Here is a 15,694-nt window from a genome sequence, read left to right as displayed (position 1 = left end):
AGGGCCACAGCATAGAGGATGAAGTGCTGGGTGGGAGGCTTGGGCTGGCCACTAACCGTCTTAGGCAAGCTTCCCCTCCCCCCCCGGCCCCGCCCCACCCCAGATTTTAAATTCCTCAACTACTTTTATACCTAACTTCCAGGTTTTAGCAAGGGTAGGGGAAAGGAAAAGGTACTTGACGCCATGAGGAAACAAGCAGCCGAATCCAGAAGGCAGAACTTTCTAGAACAGCTGTCCCAGACTCTTCACCAAGTTGGTGGCTGGAAAGGGCTGGGACGGGGCTGTTATAGAGAAGGGTTCTCAAGCTTGGCGCTGTTCTGCACTGGATGATTTGTGGTGGGGGCTGTCCTGTGCTTTGTGCTATTAATGTCCTGGTCTCTGCCCACTAAATGCCAGTAACACAGGGGCGCCTGGGGGGCTCAGTCAGCTGAACGTCCGACTTCGGCTCAGGTCACGATCTCACGGTTCGAGGGTTCGAGCCCCGCGTCGGGCTCTGTGCTGACAGCTCGGAGCCTGGAGCCTGCTTCGGATTCTGTGTCTCCCTCTCTGCCCCTCCCCTACTCACACTCTGTCTCTCTCTGTCTCAAAAGTAAATAAATACTAAAAGAATTTAGAAAATCCTGCTTAATGCAAAAGTCACTATAAATTGAAAGCGATCAGGAAATACCACTTTTCTCTCTATCTGGTTATGCATGTCCGTGCTGAATATTTCCTAGAGACAACATCCACAACAACCAAAAAGCACCAGGTCTAATAGAGGTGTGACCAGATTACGATGGAGGGAAGGTCTAACTAATTCTGCTTGCTGAGGGATAATATTTGAGCTGCTTCTTGAAAATGAGCAAGAGTTTTAAAGTCAAGTCACTAAGAATAGGCATCCCGGGAAGGGTGGGAGATTGGGATGAGGGGGGGAGGGGGCAAATGCATGGTACATAAAGTGCAGAGAGCAAGACAGAGAAAGGCACCTGGGGTAACAGTGGGCCAACGAGTGATGGAATAGAGTGGATGGAACAGAGCAGATGGAAGAGGGTGGATGGTAAGCCTAAGAGGCTGCCTGGCTTGTATGAAGCCTATTATTTCACCTTCTCCTGATGGGTACGTTCTGCTAATGGCGCCACGGACATCATTCTCTACCCTGAGCAAGGGAAGGCAGAGCTGTCTGCAAAGCTGCAGAGAACACCCTACGTACGAGATTCAAACGGGTTTCCAAAATGTGGATCTGTTTTTGCAATTTCCGGGGGTCATTGGCTTCTTGTATCTTTGCGAAAATCTGTTTTTGGTTTATAATTTTTTTTTCCATCTGAACAATCTGGAAAAAAAAAGGAGAGAGAGAGAGAGAGAGAACCCCCTCAGCTGTGTTAAATTAACATCTGTATGGGTACAAATTTTACAGTTCATTAACGTAAGTGTGCTAAAATAAAAACTGCAATGTTCTTTCTTTTCCTACAAAAGGATTTTTCATTTCTCTCTTGAATCCATGCTCAACTCAACTTAATCTTAGCCAGTTTGGGGTAAAATTAGGCAATTGAGAGGTTTTGTTTTTACCTGTGCATGTGAATTTCACTCACCTTTTGGATGGGTATCATTTCACATGTGGCCAAAAGCATTCCTAACACACCATACGCTTTCTGCATTAGGATCATTGATTCTGACTTTAGAGAAGTGAAATACACCCTTGCCACGGTGGGCAGGAGAGAATTTTGGTGTTTCTATCTACCTTTGTAGCTCCAGCCAAGTTCTCCAGACCCGAACATAACCCCCACCTCCACCCCCACCATCACCGTCCCACAGAGCTCACTCTGTAGTTTCTCCTACAAGTACCAGCGGATCATGTCATTTCCTCACACCACTAGCAGGTGCATAACCAGCCTGCCATAGGGCTTTAACCCCACCCATGCAGAGATCCATATTACCTGCCCACAGCTCAGCCCCATCCAGAAGCAGCTGGCTAGTGCTAAATCCTAGAAGGTTCTAGAGAAGTTCATAGAACTGTTATCCGGGGGCACCTGAGTGGCTCAGTTGGTTGAGTGTCTGACTTTGGCTCAGGTCAGGATCTCGCAGTTCGTGGGTTTGAGTGCCACATCGGGCTCTGTGCTGACAGCTCAGAGCCTGGAGCCTGCTTCGGATTCTGTCTCCCCCTCTCTCTCTGTCCCTCCCCTGCTCACACTGTCTCTCTCAAAAAATAAATAAAACATTAAAAAATTAATAGAACTGTTATCTGAAGACAAGTGGGTGCCAGGTCTTAATGTGTTAGAGGTACTTTATCTTCTTAGAGTTTGAGCTGAGATGAAGCTCTGAGACTTTTTTTTAACCCTGGTGGGTGAAAGGTGGGGGCGCTGTCCTTTAAAGCAATTTGATATGTTCCTGTTTGTCTGGAGGTATTAGCTTGAATTTACCATCTGAAGCCCAGCTCCTGTCTGGAAATTGAGAAGTTCCGGATGAGAGGGGTTAAGTGCTTGGTGTAATGAAATATAAAGTTTGTCAGCCTACATGGAGGCTGGCTTCCAGCTGGGAGCAAGACACCCCTGTGCTGAGCTAGGGCTGATGAATTTTGGGAGCAATAGCATCTGGGGCTCTATGTTAGTGTCCCTGAGATGTGGTTTCCTTTGGTCATTGCCAAACCTTCAGGAAGTCTATACAGCACAGTCTCAGTTATGATTGTGGAACACTGAAAGAAAAATCTATACTAGAAGTTGCAAACTATAGCCAGGCAGGTGACATAAATGAGTAAAGTGGGCCCACTATACAGGCCGGTGGGGAATAGAAAACTGGAGCACATACCCCTACCTTAAGAGACAGCAACTTGGATCATGCAACTATAAGTTATAGAAAATGCAACTAAATAGTGGCTCAAACAAATTATGGTTTCTCTTTCTCTCCATATATATGGCTAGCTTAAGTTGAATAACTCAAGGAAGTAAACACAAGAGCTCTGTAATTCACCTGGCCTTTCCCTTATGGTCAAAAAATGGCTGCCACTGCACCAGCTTTCACAGTTATATTCCAGGGAGGAAGGTGGAAGCAGCAACATGGATACATGACTAGGACCTATATCTAGAAAGCAAAACTTTCTGACACCTCCAACACACTTCCCCTCAAATTTTATTGTCCACCTTTAGCTGCAAGGGAGGATGAGAAACAGAGCTCTTTAGGAATCTGTAAGAGAGGAAGAAGTAGAGAGTGGGTTAACAGCTGTGGTGTCACCACAACACCATTTAGTTGTGGTTGTCCCATGCAAATTCAGGGTCAGTGCTGCCAAATCATTCCATCTTTTTATTTAAGCCAGATATCCAAATTTTTACATGAAATCTTTCAATTTTAACATGTTAACTAATTAAAAGAAATTTTAGACACTGACTGGGCCAAAGCCTTTATGTTGTCAGGCTTAATCTGTCTTGAAGACCACCAATTTGGTCTACACCCACATTTAATCTTGAAGAGACCACGGTACTCTGATGAAAGACGGTTTTAGGCAATGAGAGATACCAAGCAAAGGACGAAGAGTGTTCCAAAGTCAGGTGGCTGTAAGAGGCATCAACAGCCAGAACTGTAGCGGACATGGTGGGTGGTTAGGCCCCCAACCCCCATCCCACCCCAGAAGACTGATCCAAGTCACCTGTGGTAATTCTGTCCCCTGTCTATGATTTATTCATTCATGGTTGGACAGGACTAAACCACTTGGGGCCTCTGAATTGAGCAGGGTGATTGCTAGGGAAGCTTCTGGAAAAAGTTTCCTCATTTCCTAAAAATGTTATAGGAAAAGATAGTCTGTGTTCTGTGTGAAAGTCATTCTTTTCTGGAGGACCATAAACAGACCAGATTGAGCTCTCACACCATAATTTGCTGCCCCTGGTCTAGCCCCAAAGCAATTATAGAAATTTCATTTCCTTTGGCCAGTGATTGGCCTAGAAATAGCTATATACCCTAGCCCAGGCCAATGAGGGAAAATCAGCTGAAGAGATTTGGTGAAATATTCTCTCCCTCATAAGTAAGAATATCATGTAAGAACCAGCTCTCCATCCTCCATCCTTTCTTCATATCTTTGAATGTGATTCTGTGAGAAGCTATACGAGCTAAGCTTTGGCAGCCATCTTGTGACCATGAGGGGAGGGCCAACCAAGAAGATCAGAGAGAAAAAGACCAACCCGTCATTGTAGAGCTACTAAACCATCTCTGGGACAACCATTCCCCAGACAGATATCTTATTACATGAGAAAAACAAACTTCTATAGCCCACCGTGTTCCCACTGGTTCATCAAGCAAGATGGCAGCCCAGATGATCGGGCATCAAGGGAACCTCTGGGTCACACGCAAACTTGTGAGGCACGCAAACACTGTTGACGATTGATAGTAGCCAAGCTTTGCTTCAAGTCAAGTCAGATCCCCGTTCTAGTCTCTTCTCCTCTCTTGTGCTGTGCACAGGAAGCTCCCTCAACCCCAAGCCCCACGAACTCACCTATAATGGCTCGTTCTAATACATGGAAGGGCAGCATCTGCAGACTGAAGCATTGCCTGCACTGACGGGATGCCCTGCCCTGCCTGAGTTGACTCAGAGACCTCAGGCTTCAGCTCCTGGCCTGAGGTGTGGAGGAAGGTGTGATGTCAACACTTCCTGGTGGCTCTTGTCATTAAATTCAGGCTCCTGTCAGCACATGTACCCCAATGTTCACAGCAGCACTCTCCACAATAGCTAAAACATGGGAAGAGCCTAAGTGTCCATCAACAGATGAATGGATCAAGAAGATGTGGTTTATCTATACCATGGAATACTACATGGCAATGAGAAACAATGAAATCTGGCCATGTGTAGCAACATGGATGGACCTTGAGGGTGTTATGCTGAGCGAAATAAGTCAGGCAGAGAAGGACAAATATCATATGTTTGCACGTATAGGAGGATTAGGAGGAACTTGACGGAGGAACAAGGGGGAGAAGAAGGGCGGAAATGGTGGGGGAAAGGGAGAGAGGCAAACCATGAGAGACTCTTGAATGCCGACAAAAACTGAGGACTGATGGATGTGGGGGGGAGGGGGGGATGGGCATGGAGGAGGACACTTGTGGGGATGAGCACTGAGTGTTATGTGGAAACTAATTTGACAATAAACTATTTGTAAAATAAATAAATAAATAAATAAATAAATAAATAAATAAATTCAGGCTCCTGTCCCTTTGGCATCTTTAGGTCAGGTGTTGCCTTTGTGATGCTGAGAGTAATCAGGCCTCTGGTGGGAAACATATCCGAGGCTGCTCCCCCAGAGGAATGCGTTGCCTACGCAAGTGCTCTCTCCAGCATGAAGGCATTGGCTTATTTGATTCTTGAGGCCAGGCGGAGCCTGCTGAGGTCCCTGCCTCCAGTGATCTCTTGCCAGGAAGCAGCTCTGGGCATTGTGTGGTGGTGGGCACAGCAGGAGGGGACGCTGGGCAAGGAGGGGTTTTGTAGAGGGCAGCGAGCACCATATTCCTTTGAGGCTTCCAAAGTAGGCTGCCCTTTCCTACTGTTTCTGAGAACCCATGTCCCCATCTATTCTTCAATTTTCCTCTTTTTTCACTGCTATTGCCTCCTTTCTTATTCATTCATTCATTCATTCATTCATTCATCAGTGATTATTAAGCACCTGCTCTGTGCCAGACAACAGGCGTATGCTGGTAATCAAGACACCATGATGGCCCCTGGCCTCAACACGAACTTATAATTTAGGACTGGAAACAAGCTATGAAGCATATTTAGTCCTAGGAAAAGGGAGATGTAAGGTATGTCGGACACGTCCAGTAGGAGCCTCTGGGGAAGAAAGGAAGGGACAAGTATCCAGAAGTTCCCCAAGCAGAGAAGATGGGGAAGGGCAATCCGGGCAGAGGGAAAGGCATGTGCAAAGGCCTGCAGGTGAGAGGCAGCACTGTGGGTTCATGGAGGTGGCCAGTGTGCATGGGACACAGAGGAGGCGGAGGGTGGAGGAGGGAAGGTAGAAGGGGCAGGAAGGACGCAGTGCGGCAGAGCCAGCAATCACACAGGGAGTCTGGCCTTTATCTCAAGAACAATAGGAAATTACTGAAGGGTTTGGAAGCAGAGGAAAGATGTGATGAGATTCCCAGATTCTTTCAGTCAGTAACTATTTATTGAGGATCTACTATGTGCCAGGCACAGGATGTACCGAGGGGAACAAAACAGACATGGTCCTTGCCCTTCTGCAGGCGACACATTACAGAGACAGAGGACACCCGTGTTAAAACATAGTTGCTGCTATGAGAAGTGCTGTGAAGGGGGTGCCATGGGATCTCATGAGGGGCTGAGGGGGCGTGCTGGGATCTTGTGTTCGACCCCCAAGGTGCACTCTCCACTCTGTGCCACGCGCCCCGCTCTGTGCCCCAGGAAGCTGACCCGCAAGGAGCCCACAATGGCTTCCTTGCACCGGGGACCCATGGGTGAGAAGAGAGAGGCCGGAGTATTTATTCCGTCTGACCTGCTCCCTGTCTTGTTTCCAGAGTGTGCCCCTTGCCCACTGCGGCTAACCCTGCAGTGCTTCAATGTCCCTACTCTGTGCCCCCACCCTTGTGGACAGTGCCTCATAAAACTCTTCTCAAAGTACCTTCCTGAGCGTACTATTTGGTTTTGGCCAGAAACCTAATTAATGCAAGGCGGATATGCTTTAAATGGGAGAGAGGGCATAGAAAGGGCCTCCCTGAAAAAGTCACACTTAAGCTGAGACATAAAGAACAGGCAGCGGGGATCAGAGGAACGTGTGCAAAGGCCCTGAGGTCAGATTAGTTTTCACATATTTCGGGGGGGAGTCTTCTGTAGCTGAGTGAGATGAGCGAAGGAAGGAGTGACATGGGATGAAGACAGAGGGGTAGGCAGGGCCTCTCAAGCCAAAGTAAAGGATGTGACCATTAACATTGTCCATCAGATGTCTCTAGCTCTTTGCCTCTGACTACATACACTTCTTCAACCCTTTTGTGGACGGGTAGAGTTGACTATTTGGGGGTGGGCATTTGGGGTGTATATGGATTTGGTAGACTATTTTGAGCCTATGGGTCATAAGCAGAAGCGATGTACCGCTTGTAGGCTGCAGCATTCAATTGCCAGTGTGAGACTTTCCAGAACTCTCTTTTTCTCTGCCACAACACCTGGCAATATGCAAGATGGTGGATACCCCATTGGCCTGGTCTCAGGGTGAGAAGCTATAAGAGCCCCTCGCCAATCCATGACAGACAGAGCAGGAACGAAGAAATCTTTGTTGCTTTAAACCACTGAGTTGTGGGGGAGGGATGTGACTGCAGTGTAACCTAACCTCTCCTGGCTGGCACAGGAAGGGCTTGAGAGTCGGCTCTAAGTGCAGTGGGGAGGCGCTGGAGAACACAGTGCAGGAACGGGGTGCGGGTCCCACGGTGGTGGAATGGCCACAGTCGCCTTTAGAATATGGGGGTGTCCGATCTGGCCTAAGGCACCGTGGGTACCCCGCCCCCCTACGTCTCCTCACTCTGGTTAACCCTCTAAGAGAAAGACCGCACCTTCTCATCCAGTTCTGCCAGCAGCACCTTCAGTGACTTAATCAGGGCCTCATAGTCCTCCTTGGTTTGCAGCAGGAAACACAGCTCCATGTAGTTTTTCTCATTCAGTTCCAAGTTCTTCGAGGACTTGATGAGACTCAGAAGCAGCGTGATCTCCTCCTGCTCTCCTTGCAGGGTCTCAATTTCCTTGCTGTTGGGAAAGCAGCACGTGATTAGCTCAGAACCCCTGAGTTCACCCCGGACGCTCCAGGCTCCTTAGCGCTGAAGCAGCCTCGGGGAGGTACTTCCCACCCCTGCAAGTGGCAGGGGCTTGTTCAAGCTCTTGGTCCGGGTCTAGAACTCTGCCTGCCTGCGACCCCGTTCACCGCCCCTTCCATGGCTCCGCCCCTCTCTTGGGGCTGGGGGCGGGGGGGGGGGTAGGCTTTGCTTGTTAGAGAACAATTTGCAGGTATGCCTGTCAACACCTAGGTTCTGGGACCACGTTCTCTTTGGCCAGCAGCTCAGGGGCATCTATCTGAACTTGCTGACTTTTTTTCCGGCCAGTGATCTCTGGTAATGAGAGGCAAGCCCATCAGGCAGGCATTTTCGATTTTGCATCAATACAGAGATGTGCAGTAGCCTCCAACCTCACCCAGTTTCTCTACGCAGGGTACTAATGATTTATTAAATCAGCTGACGTGAGTCTCCTCTCTCCACCCCTCTTCTCTTCTTCCCTCCCCTTCCCCTCTCCTCTCTAAATGGCACGGAGGCCAAGTTTCTGGCAGACCAGCTGCATCCATAGCCTTTGGAAGCTTGGAAAAATACAGAAGCTCAGGACCTAACTCAGGACCTATCGAATCAGAATCTGCTCTATGACAAGATCTTCAAGTGACTCATGCACATTAAAGTTCTGGAAGCATGTTCTAGAACAGCAAAATGTTCCAGGGCTGGGGGAGGGGGGGGTGTCTGCAAACATTTTTCTATAAAGGGCAAAAAAGTAAATACTTTAGGATCCACAGGCCCAGGTGGTCTCTATTGCAACGATTCAACAAAATAACCAGAGGAGACACATAAACAAATAGGCATGGCCATGCTCCAATAAATCCTGATTTGCAAAAACGGGCAGCCGGCCAGACCTGGCCCAGGGGTCATGGCTCGTTAGCCCCCATTTTCAAGCAACACGTCCAGTAGAATTTCTGTAATGATGGACATGCTGTCTATCTGCACTGTCCCATAGACAGAATCCACCCGGCACTAGGCTATGGAGCGCTTGAAATGTGGCCGGTGCAAAGGAAGAGCTGAATCTGTCATGGTATTTTATCAGTCGCAAATGTAAATAGCCACCTGTGGGAATGTACCCTAACTGTAGAGCAGCTTGTCTTCTAACCCTGGTAACTGGGACCTTTCTCCCCATCTTAAGCCCCTCTTGGCAGGTGGAGAGAAAAAAGCACCACAGGCCACCAGCATGAAGCATTCAGAGGGCTCAGCAAGAGCAAAATGAAGGTTTGTCTGCCTTATCGGCAGGACTGGGACCAGGAGTCAGCTGTCCCCAAATTTAAGGAGGTCTTCACTCTTAGGGTCGTATAGGTGCACTTAAGGAGAAAAGCACTTCCTTAAATTTTGCATCCTAAGCACCTTACTGAGCTCGTCTCAGTTCTGGTCCCTATTTAGAGGTGTTTCACTTGAAGACTCTAAGATCTCTACTTTTCCACCCCTTCCCCTTTAAGGTCCGTCACAGTGAAACCAGATCAAATGGACTAGGGTAAAGTAGGATGAAGGTGGTACTGTGAAGGGTAAGATTCAGGAAGAACTGTCAGAGACCCACCAGGAAGGAGGCATTTCCTGATGCCCACTGGGGTAAGCTGTGAATCAGGGCTGCCTAGCACAGATGTGCAGGTTGTGGACTGCACGGCCCAAGGGAGCACCATCTGCTTAAAAAACAATCACTGATTTCTTGACTTAGTACCCTTTCCTGGGAGACACTTGTCCTAACAAAAAACCCTATGTGATGACAGTGTTTCCAACAGATGGCAGTAAAGTGTGTTGAGAAAGAGTGTCTTTTTCTAATTCTCAGGAAGATCCCAAACGGACTAGCAGTACCTCTATGTCAGTTGAACCCATAGAAAATCTAAAGAGCTGCTTTTCCCCTGCCCTCTGAACTTCACACATCATCTAACAGCAAGATTTTCTTTCTAATAATGGGCAGTTTCTGCCTGTTTAAATGTTATGGATACGGCAAAGGAATTATGCTCCCTGGACGGGAATCGAAGGATATTTGCTTCTTCAACCCCAGGGAACACCTTTCTATTGTCTAAAGAAGCTGTCCACATCAAAATTTCTAGGACAATTCAATTTCAAATATTTGATCTTGCAGATTCCATAAGGACACACAAGCAGGACACATCTTTGGGGACAGACATAGCCTGGTGATTTCCCTTCTTTGGAGAACTCCCCCACCTCCATTGCTAGAACCTTGGGGGTGACAATAGCCATATTGGAACCTATGGCCCTGTCCCTCCCCTGGGCACAGCTGATTAGGCCAGGAGTAGATACCTGACCCAAACTGAGCCAATCAGATTCCCCCTTTCCTGGGACTTTGGTCTCCCACCAGCCAGTGCTGAGATCCAGACAGGCAACAACGGAACTCGCATGCAGAAGGAAACAGAAACCAGATATGGGTTTTCACTCGGGTCCTTCCCCGAGACTTGGCTGTCCTGCTCCCCTTGGGGTCCCTGAGACACCCTAATTTTGAGAATAAATTCTCCCTCCTACTGAAACTATCCCACCTCGGTGCCCAGATTGGGCTCCGAATTGGCTCCCTGCCCAGAGGCCACATGAGAAAGTAAATCCCATGAAACCAAGTCGAAAATGTTCTCCAAGTTTACTCCGTACGACACCCTGACCATCACTTACTGCTGGTTCAAGATCTTCTGCTGGGAGCGGAAGTTGAAGGACTTGCGACTTTCCACCATCTTCCTGAACTGCTGCTTCAGCTTCCGAAGCTCGGCATCAGCCAGCTGCTCCTTGACCTTCTCTGAAGCTTCCGAGGGAGTTTCAGAGCTTTTTCTCCTGTGCTTCTTTGACTGGGTGAGACGGGGAGAGGCAGTGAGCAACGGGTTGTGTGACCAAAGAAGCCTACATTTCACCTCAAGGGCAGAGGACAGACGGTGTCTGGGGCCAGGGCTAGAGGTGGAAGACCACCCTTGGGTGATGTCAACTGCTTATGTGTTACATGGAAAACCCACTCTGGGGGTTGCCAGGGTAGAGAGGAGGCTGGGCCTCATCACTGCATACTGAAGAGGCAGCTTTGCTATGTGGTTTTGGGTGAATCACTTAACATCTCTGAGCCTCCAGACTCTCATCTGTAAAATGGGTGCATATAGATGCGTGGTTAGGGTTAGATGAGCTAATATGCCTATAGTGGCTAGCACAGTGCCTGACCCCCCAGTAAGCGCTCCGTACACAGGAGCTAATACCTACCACCGGCATCATGAAGGAATCGTGCTTTCCCTATGCTCAGACACCAGGGAGGTCGAAGCCAGCGAGCACCCCTTTCTCTCTGTCTGCAGTGTCCTGTCCACAGTGGCAAGAGGAAGAGAAAGTGTGAGCCAGCCTGCCGGCAGTGAGGGCCCCGGGGCCCCTTCTCCCTTCCCCACCTGCTGCAGTCCCTCCCTCCTCCCACCGCTTGGCACATGTGGAGGACACGGCAGATGGCTGCCCGGGTGTGAGAAGAGCCTTTTTTTTTTTTTTTAATAAGCAATGTTTGCCTGAAACCTGTTCCTCTCACAATTTATGATTAGGAGCCAGGCAGATGGTTCTGGCGAGCTGGCTGCCCTTCTGCCCTCTGTGTTCCCAAAGAAGAGGGGGCAAAGGGCATCGGGGCAGCGTGTCCTCTGATGGGGTTAAAAGGCAATTAGCCCAGCTTCAGCTTCAGCTAAGGAAAGAACACATACACACACCTGCCGTTTAAAGCAGGAGCCATTAGGGCGTGCCTGGGTGGCTTAGGGAAGCATCCAATTCTTGATTTGACTTTTTTTTTTTTTAATGGTTGTTTATTTTTGAGAGTGGGAGAGACAAAGGGCAAGCAGGGGAGGGGCCGAGAGAGAGGGAGACACAGAATCCGAAGCAGCTCCAGGCTCTGAGCCGTCAGCACAGAGCCCGACGCGGGACTCGAACCCACAAACAGTGGGATCATGACCTGAGTTGAAGTCAGCTGCTCATGACTGAGCCACCCAGGTGCCCTTTGATTTGACTCTTGATTTAACTCTTGATTTTGGCTCAGGTCTTGATCTCATGGTTGGTGAATTCGAGCACCACACCAGGCTCTGTGCTGACAGTGCAGAGCCTGCTTGGGATTCTCTCTCTCCCTCGCTCTCTGCTCCTCCCCTACTCATTCTCTCTCTCAAAATAAATAAATAAACATTTTTTTAAGTATAAAAAAATTTAAAAGCAGGAGCCAGTAGTACCAAGAGGCACTTTTATCAAGTCATAACTTCAACCTCATCTGGCCCATGTATTCAGAGGAGAGGACAACAGTGTTAACCCCAAAAGTCCGGGAGGACTGTGAGATCCTCTGCACCCCAACTCCCAGACTTCCAGGGCTGGATTCCTAGAGCAGAAACTTCTAGCTTTGCCACCCATTGAAGGGTCCTGAAGTCCTGTGGTTTAAAGCATTGGTTGTCCCAATCATCAAATGTCAGCAAAAATTCCTCCTCATCCACTTATTAACCTTGGGCAAGTCACTTCAGTGCTCTGGGCATCATTTTCCTCATCTGGGAAATAGGAGGAAGAAGTTCTAGAAAGCACCCCACAGGCTGGTGAGCAGTAATGCACCTAGCAGTGAGCCTGGCACAAAGTAAGTGCTCAGTAAACGGGCTGGTATGATATGATATGCTGTGGATTGTTTCCTACGGTGAGGGTCCAGTGTAGTAACTGTCTGTGAGGGCTTGAGGAGGGTATAGCATTCCTGTCTCCTGGTAATAATACCCTGGTTTGCTTGAGGAAGCTGCCCATTCCTTCACATGGGGTCATTTTTTGCTCCCTGGGGCTGACCAGATCCCACCCCATCAGATTGGACCATCTGACTCCGGAAGGGCCAATCAGAGTGCCAGATGCCTGGTGAATCTGCATAATCCCACCCTTTCTGGCCTGAGTGATCATTTCAGGGATGGGAACAGGCCCTTGGCTCTTGCCAGCAGAGTGAATAGTGGGTCCCTGAAGACTGAACACTCAGGAAGAGAACTTTGTTTCCTGCTGCACTGGAGGCTTTGTAAACGAGGTAGGGAGGAGCTGGCAGCCTTCTTGCCCCTGCAGGGAGCCTGAGGATAATGCTAACATAGAGAAGACAAAATGGTGAGAGACTGAAATTTGGGGACATCATCCAAACCCCAGGACGTAGCCAAGCCTGAAGACACCTCTGGGTCATGTCCAATTACATGAACTTACATATGCTCTTAAAACAATCTGAGGGGGGCGCCTGGGTGGCTTAGTCGGTTAAGTGTCTGACTTTCGCTTAGGTCATGATCTCGCGGTTCGTGGGTTCGAGCCCCGTGTCGGACTCTGTGCTGACTGCCAGCTCAGAGCCTGGAGCCTATTTCAGAGTCTGTATCTCCCTCTCTCTCTGACCCTCCCCTGCTCACGCTGTCTCACTCTCTCTCTCCTAGAAATAAATAAAAATATTTTTAAAAAAATAAATTAAAAAAAAACAATCTGAGAGAAGTTTTCTATCATTTGTAACCAAAATGAGTTATCATCCTGAAGTGCCTAGACCCATTTAGCACACAGAATAAGCCCCTACTGTGTGCTAAACATTTTGGGGAATCTAATGGTAAGTCAGCCTTCAAGGCGTTATGAATTCTGTCCGGGGTAAAACAGTGCAAAAGACTCTGCAAAGGAGGTGAATTTTAATTTGGGTTTTGAAGGATGAATAGGAGTTCACCAAGCAGAGAAGAAAAGTGAGGAAGGAATCTGGGTAGAGAGAACTCCCTGGGCAAAGACTAAGAGGCAAGTGGATACAAGGAGTATTCAGAGAATGGTGTGTCATCTGGTATAGGCAGCAGCATCCAGTGAGAAGTGATGGGCAAAGAAGTCTGGGAAAGCCTGGACATTCCTTAAAAGCAAGGACCTAATAAGATCAGTGTGTAAGAGAGCTCAAGTTGAGGTAAAGGCTATAATGGGATCTACTTGACTGATAAGGTTTAGGCAAAGGATAGTCACTTTGGAACCTTTTTCTACTCTGGAGTTTTATGCAGCTCTAATTTCATATTGTCCAGGGGCTTTTCTATGCTTAAGGCTTCTTTTGGACCTAAGTGGATCTGTGATATACCTTTCTAAAAACATGACTCAGGTAAACCTGATATTCACTGACAGTGTGAGTCTACCTCTCTGAACCTCAGTCTCCTCATCTGTAGAATGGGGATACCCGCACCCACCTCTTAGCATAAACTAATGTGTATAAAGCTCTTAGTGCAGTGCCTAGCACATAACAGGCATTTGGTGAATGTCCCTTGCCTGTGAATCAGGATCATCAAATAACAGTTTCTCTTGCCCTTGAGGTATTTGGTTGTGCTGTGTTTTCCCCCAGAAGCTGGAGGCACCATTAACCTCCTACCTATTTGCTGATCCTCACTCACACACAGAGCCCCCCACCCCCACCCCTGGGCTCTTTCCAGCTTCCAGACACAGGCCTCTTCCTCTCTGTGCCCATGGGCTGGGACTATCTGTTCCCTATGGAGAGATTCACCTCCATTCTCACAGCTGGGCCTTCAGAAACCCCACACATATCCCGGCCCCTGGCTCACCACCCTCTTATTCAAGGGTCTCAAACTTGAGGCCCTTGAGCAGATTCAACCTACCTTCGGTCCTGGTTAGAAATCAGTGTTATAAAACGTGAATGTGAGTAGTGTACTTACTCTCCGGACGGCAGACTCCACTTCTCCCTAGTGCCTAACGCCTCCCTCCAATTCCCACACCCCTGAAACTGCCTGGAGCTAGCCGGAATTCGAGATGGCAGTTCCTGAGAGGAACCTCAAAGCTTGTCCCCTTCTGAGGAGCGGTGGATGCAATGGAAAATGCTGAGAAGTCCAGAGGCCCAGGACAGGGATCACCAGGCACATGTCATCTGGTGCTCTGGGCCTCAGTTCATCTACTACAGTATCTATAGTCTTGGGCACATGAGAAGCTCTTAGCAAATAGTGTTTGAATGAATGAAGTCTCCTCCTGGGCATAGATCATCTTTACCAACTAATATGTAATTAGCTGGGGTAAGGGAGGCAGGGTCCTTCCTCTGCTGCTGAATTTTAACAATCTGCTACTAAAGGAAAAACCAGACCATGACTACGTGGGTTATAAAATGCCAGGTCTGAGAGAGAAGCTGGGCCTCCGTCTGTAAAAACTGAGTGAAGGCTGCCTAACTTGGTAAGTTAAAGGTACGCTTGCTAAGCAGGGGTGCAGAAACACAAAAATTTAAAAAAAATTTTTTTTGAGATCTTTATAGGGGGAAATGGAAGTTTGTTGGATTTTTCTTGACCTTGTTTTACGCATTGTAACTTATTTATGTTTAATTGAGGAGGATTTTGACATTTTCCCGAATTGAGCGGGTGGTAGGAATGGGCTGGGGGCAGCCGCCACGTCTTTGCTTTTCCCCAGCAGGGGGAGCTGTGGAGCAGCCAGCGTGGCAGCCACGGCGGTGACACTTACCAGGGGCCGGTGGCCGCAGCCGCGCGTCCGACCGCTGGAGCGCCTGGGGGTGCGATGTCACCGAGGGTCGTGCTTGCCGCGCGGCCCCGCGGCGCCCACCCCCAGACCCGCGTCTGGGAGTTCTCGGCCCCCTGGAACCCGCGCCTTTGTGACCCGCACAGACGGGCGTTCTCCGCTGGAAGGCGCTGGGACAGCGCAGGGCCAAAGGGGATGGAGAGGAGGTGGGGGGTGGGGACGCGGCACACCTCTCAGCGACCCCTTCCCAGGCCAGCCGCACCCCCACGTCCCGAGTCACGGGCACTCGGAGCGCCACGCGCCGGCCTTGCAGGCGCGCCCTGGTCGCTGGCATCTCCATGCCTCTCCCTCTCGGTCTCCCGCGGAACAGCCTCCACTCGCATGAAAGGCACCCGCTTCCTCCTGCTCTGCTAAACAAGAAAGCGAGAATCGAAGAGAAAAAAAAAAAAAAAAGAACTCCACCAGTGCAGGGGGAATTTGCCCATCATTTTTCTTC

The 15,694-nt window shown here is 49.0% G+C and overlaps 1 protein-coding gene across 2 annotated transcripts in view; it reads right to left on the bottom strand.

Moving 5' to 3' along the window:
- The window catches only part of CCDC63 (coiled-coil domain containing 63), a 35,069-nt gene extending 19,808 nt beyond the window's left edge, over window positions 1-15,261 (bottom strand). For both annotated transcript variants that reach the window (XM_039248158.1, XM_039248070.1), the window contains exons 1-5: window positions 15,184-15,261; window positions 10,966-11,058; window positions 10,399-10,568; window positions 7,507-7,696; window positions 1,190-1,309 (exon numbers count right to left, since the gene is read on the bottom strand). In XM_039248158.1, coding sequence (XP_039104089.1) covers window positions 1,190-1,309; window positions 7,507-7,696; window positions 10,399-10,568; window positions 10,966-10,977 — 492 coding nt within the window. In that variant the 5' untranslated portion in view covers window positions 10,978-11,058; window positions 15,184-15,261. The remainder of the gene's footprint in view (window positions 1-1,189; window positions 1,310-7,506; window positions 7,697-10,398; window positions 10,569-10,965; window positions 11,059-15,183) is intronic.
- Window positions 15,262-15,694: the final 433 nt, after the last annotated feature.

This window comes from Hyaena hyaena, unplaced genomic scaffold (assembly GCF_003009895.1).
Source record: "Hyaena hyaena isolate Hyena2069 unplaced genomic scaffold, ASM300989v1 scaffold_0, whole genome shotgun sequence".
Taxonomy (NCBI): domain Eukaryota; kingdom Metazoa; phylum Chordata; class Mammalia; order Carnivora; family Hyaenidae; genus Hyaena; species Hyaena hyaena.
Note: the sequence above shows the minus strand (reverse complement) of the source record. Positions and strands in the feature narration are given on the sequence as shown.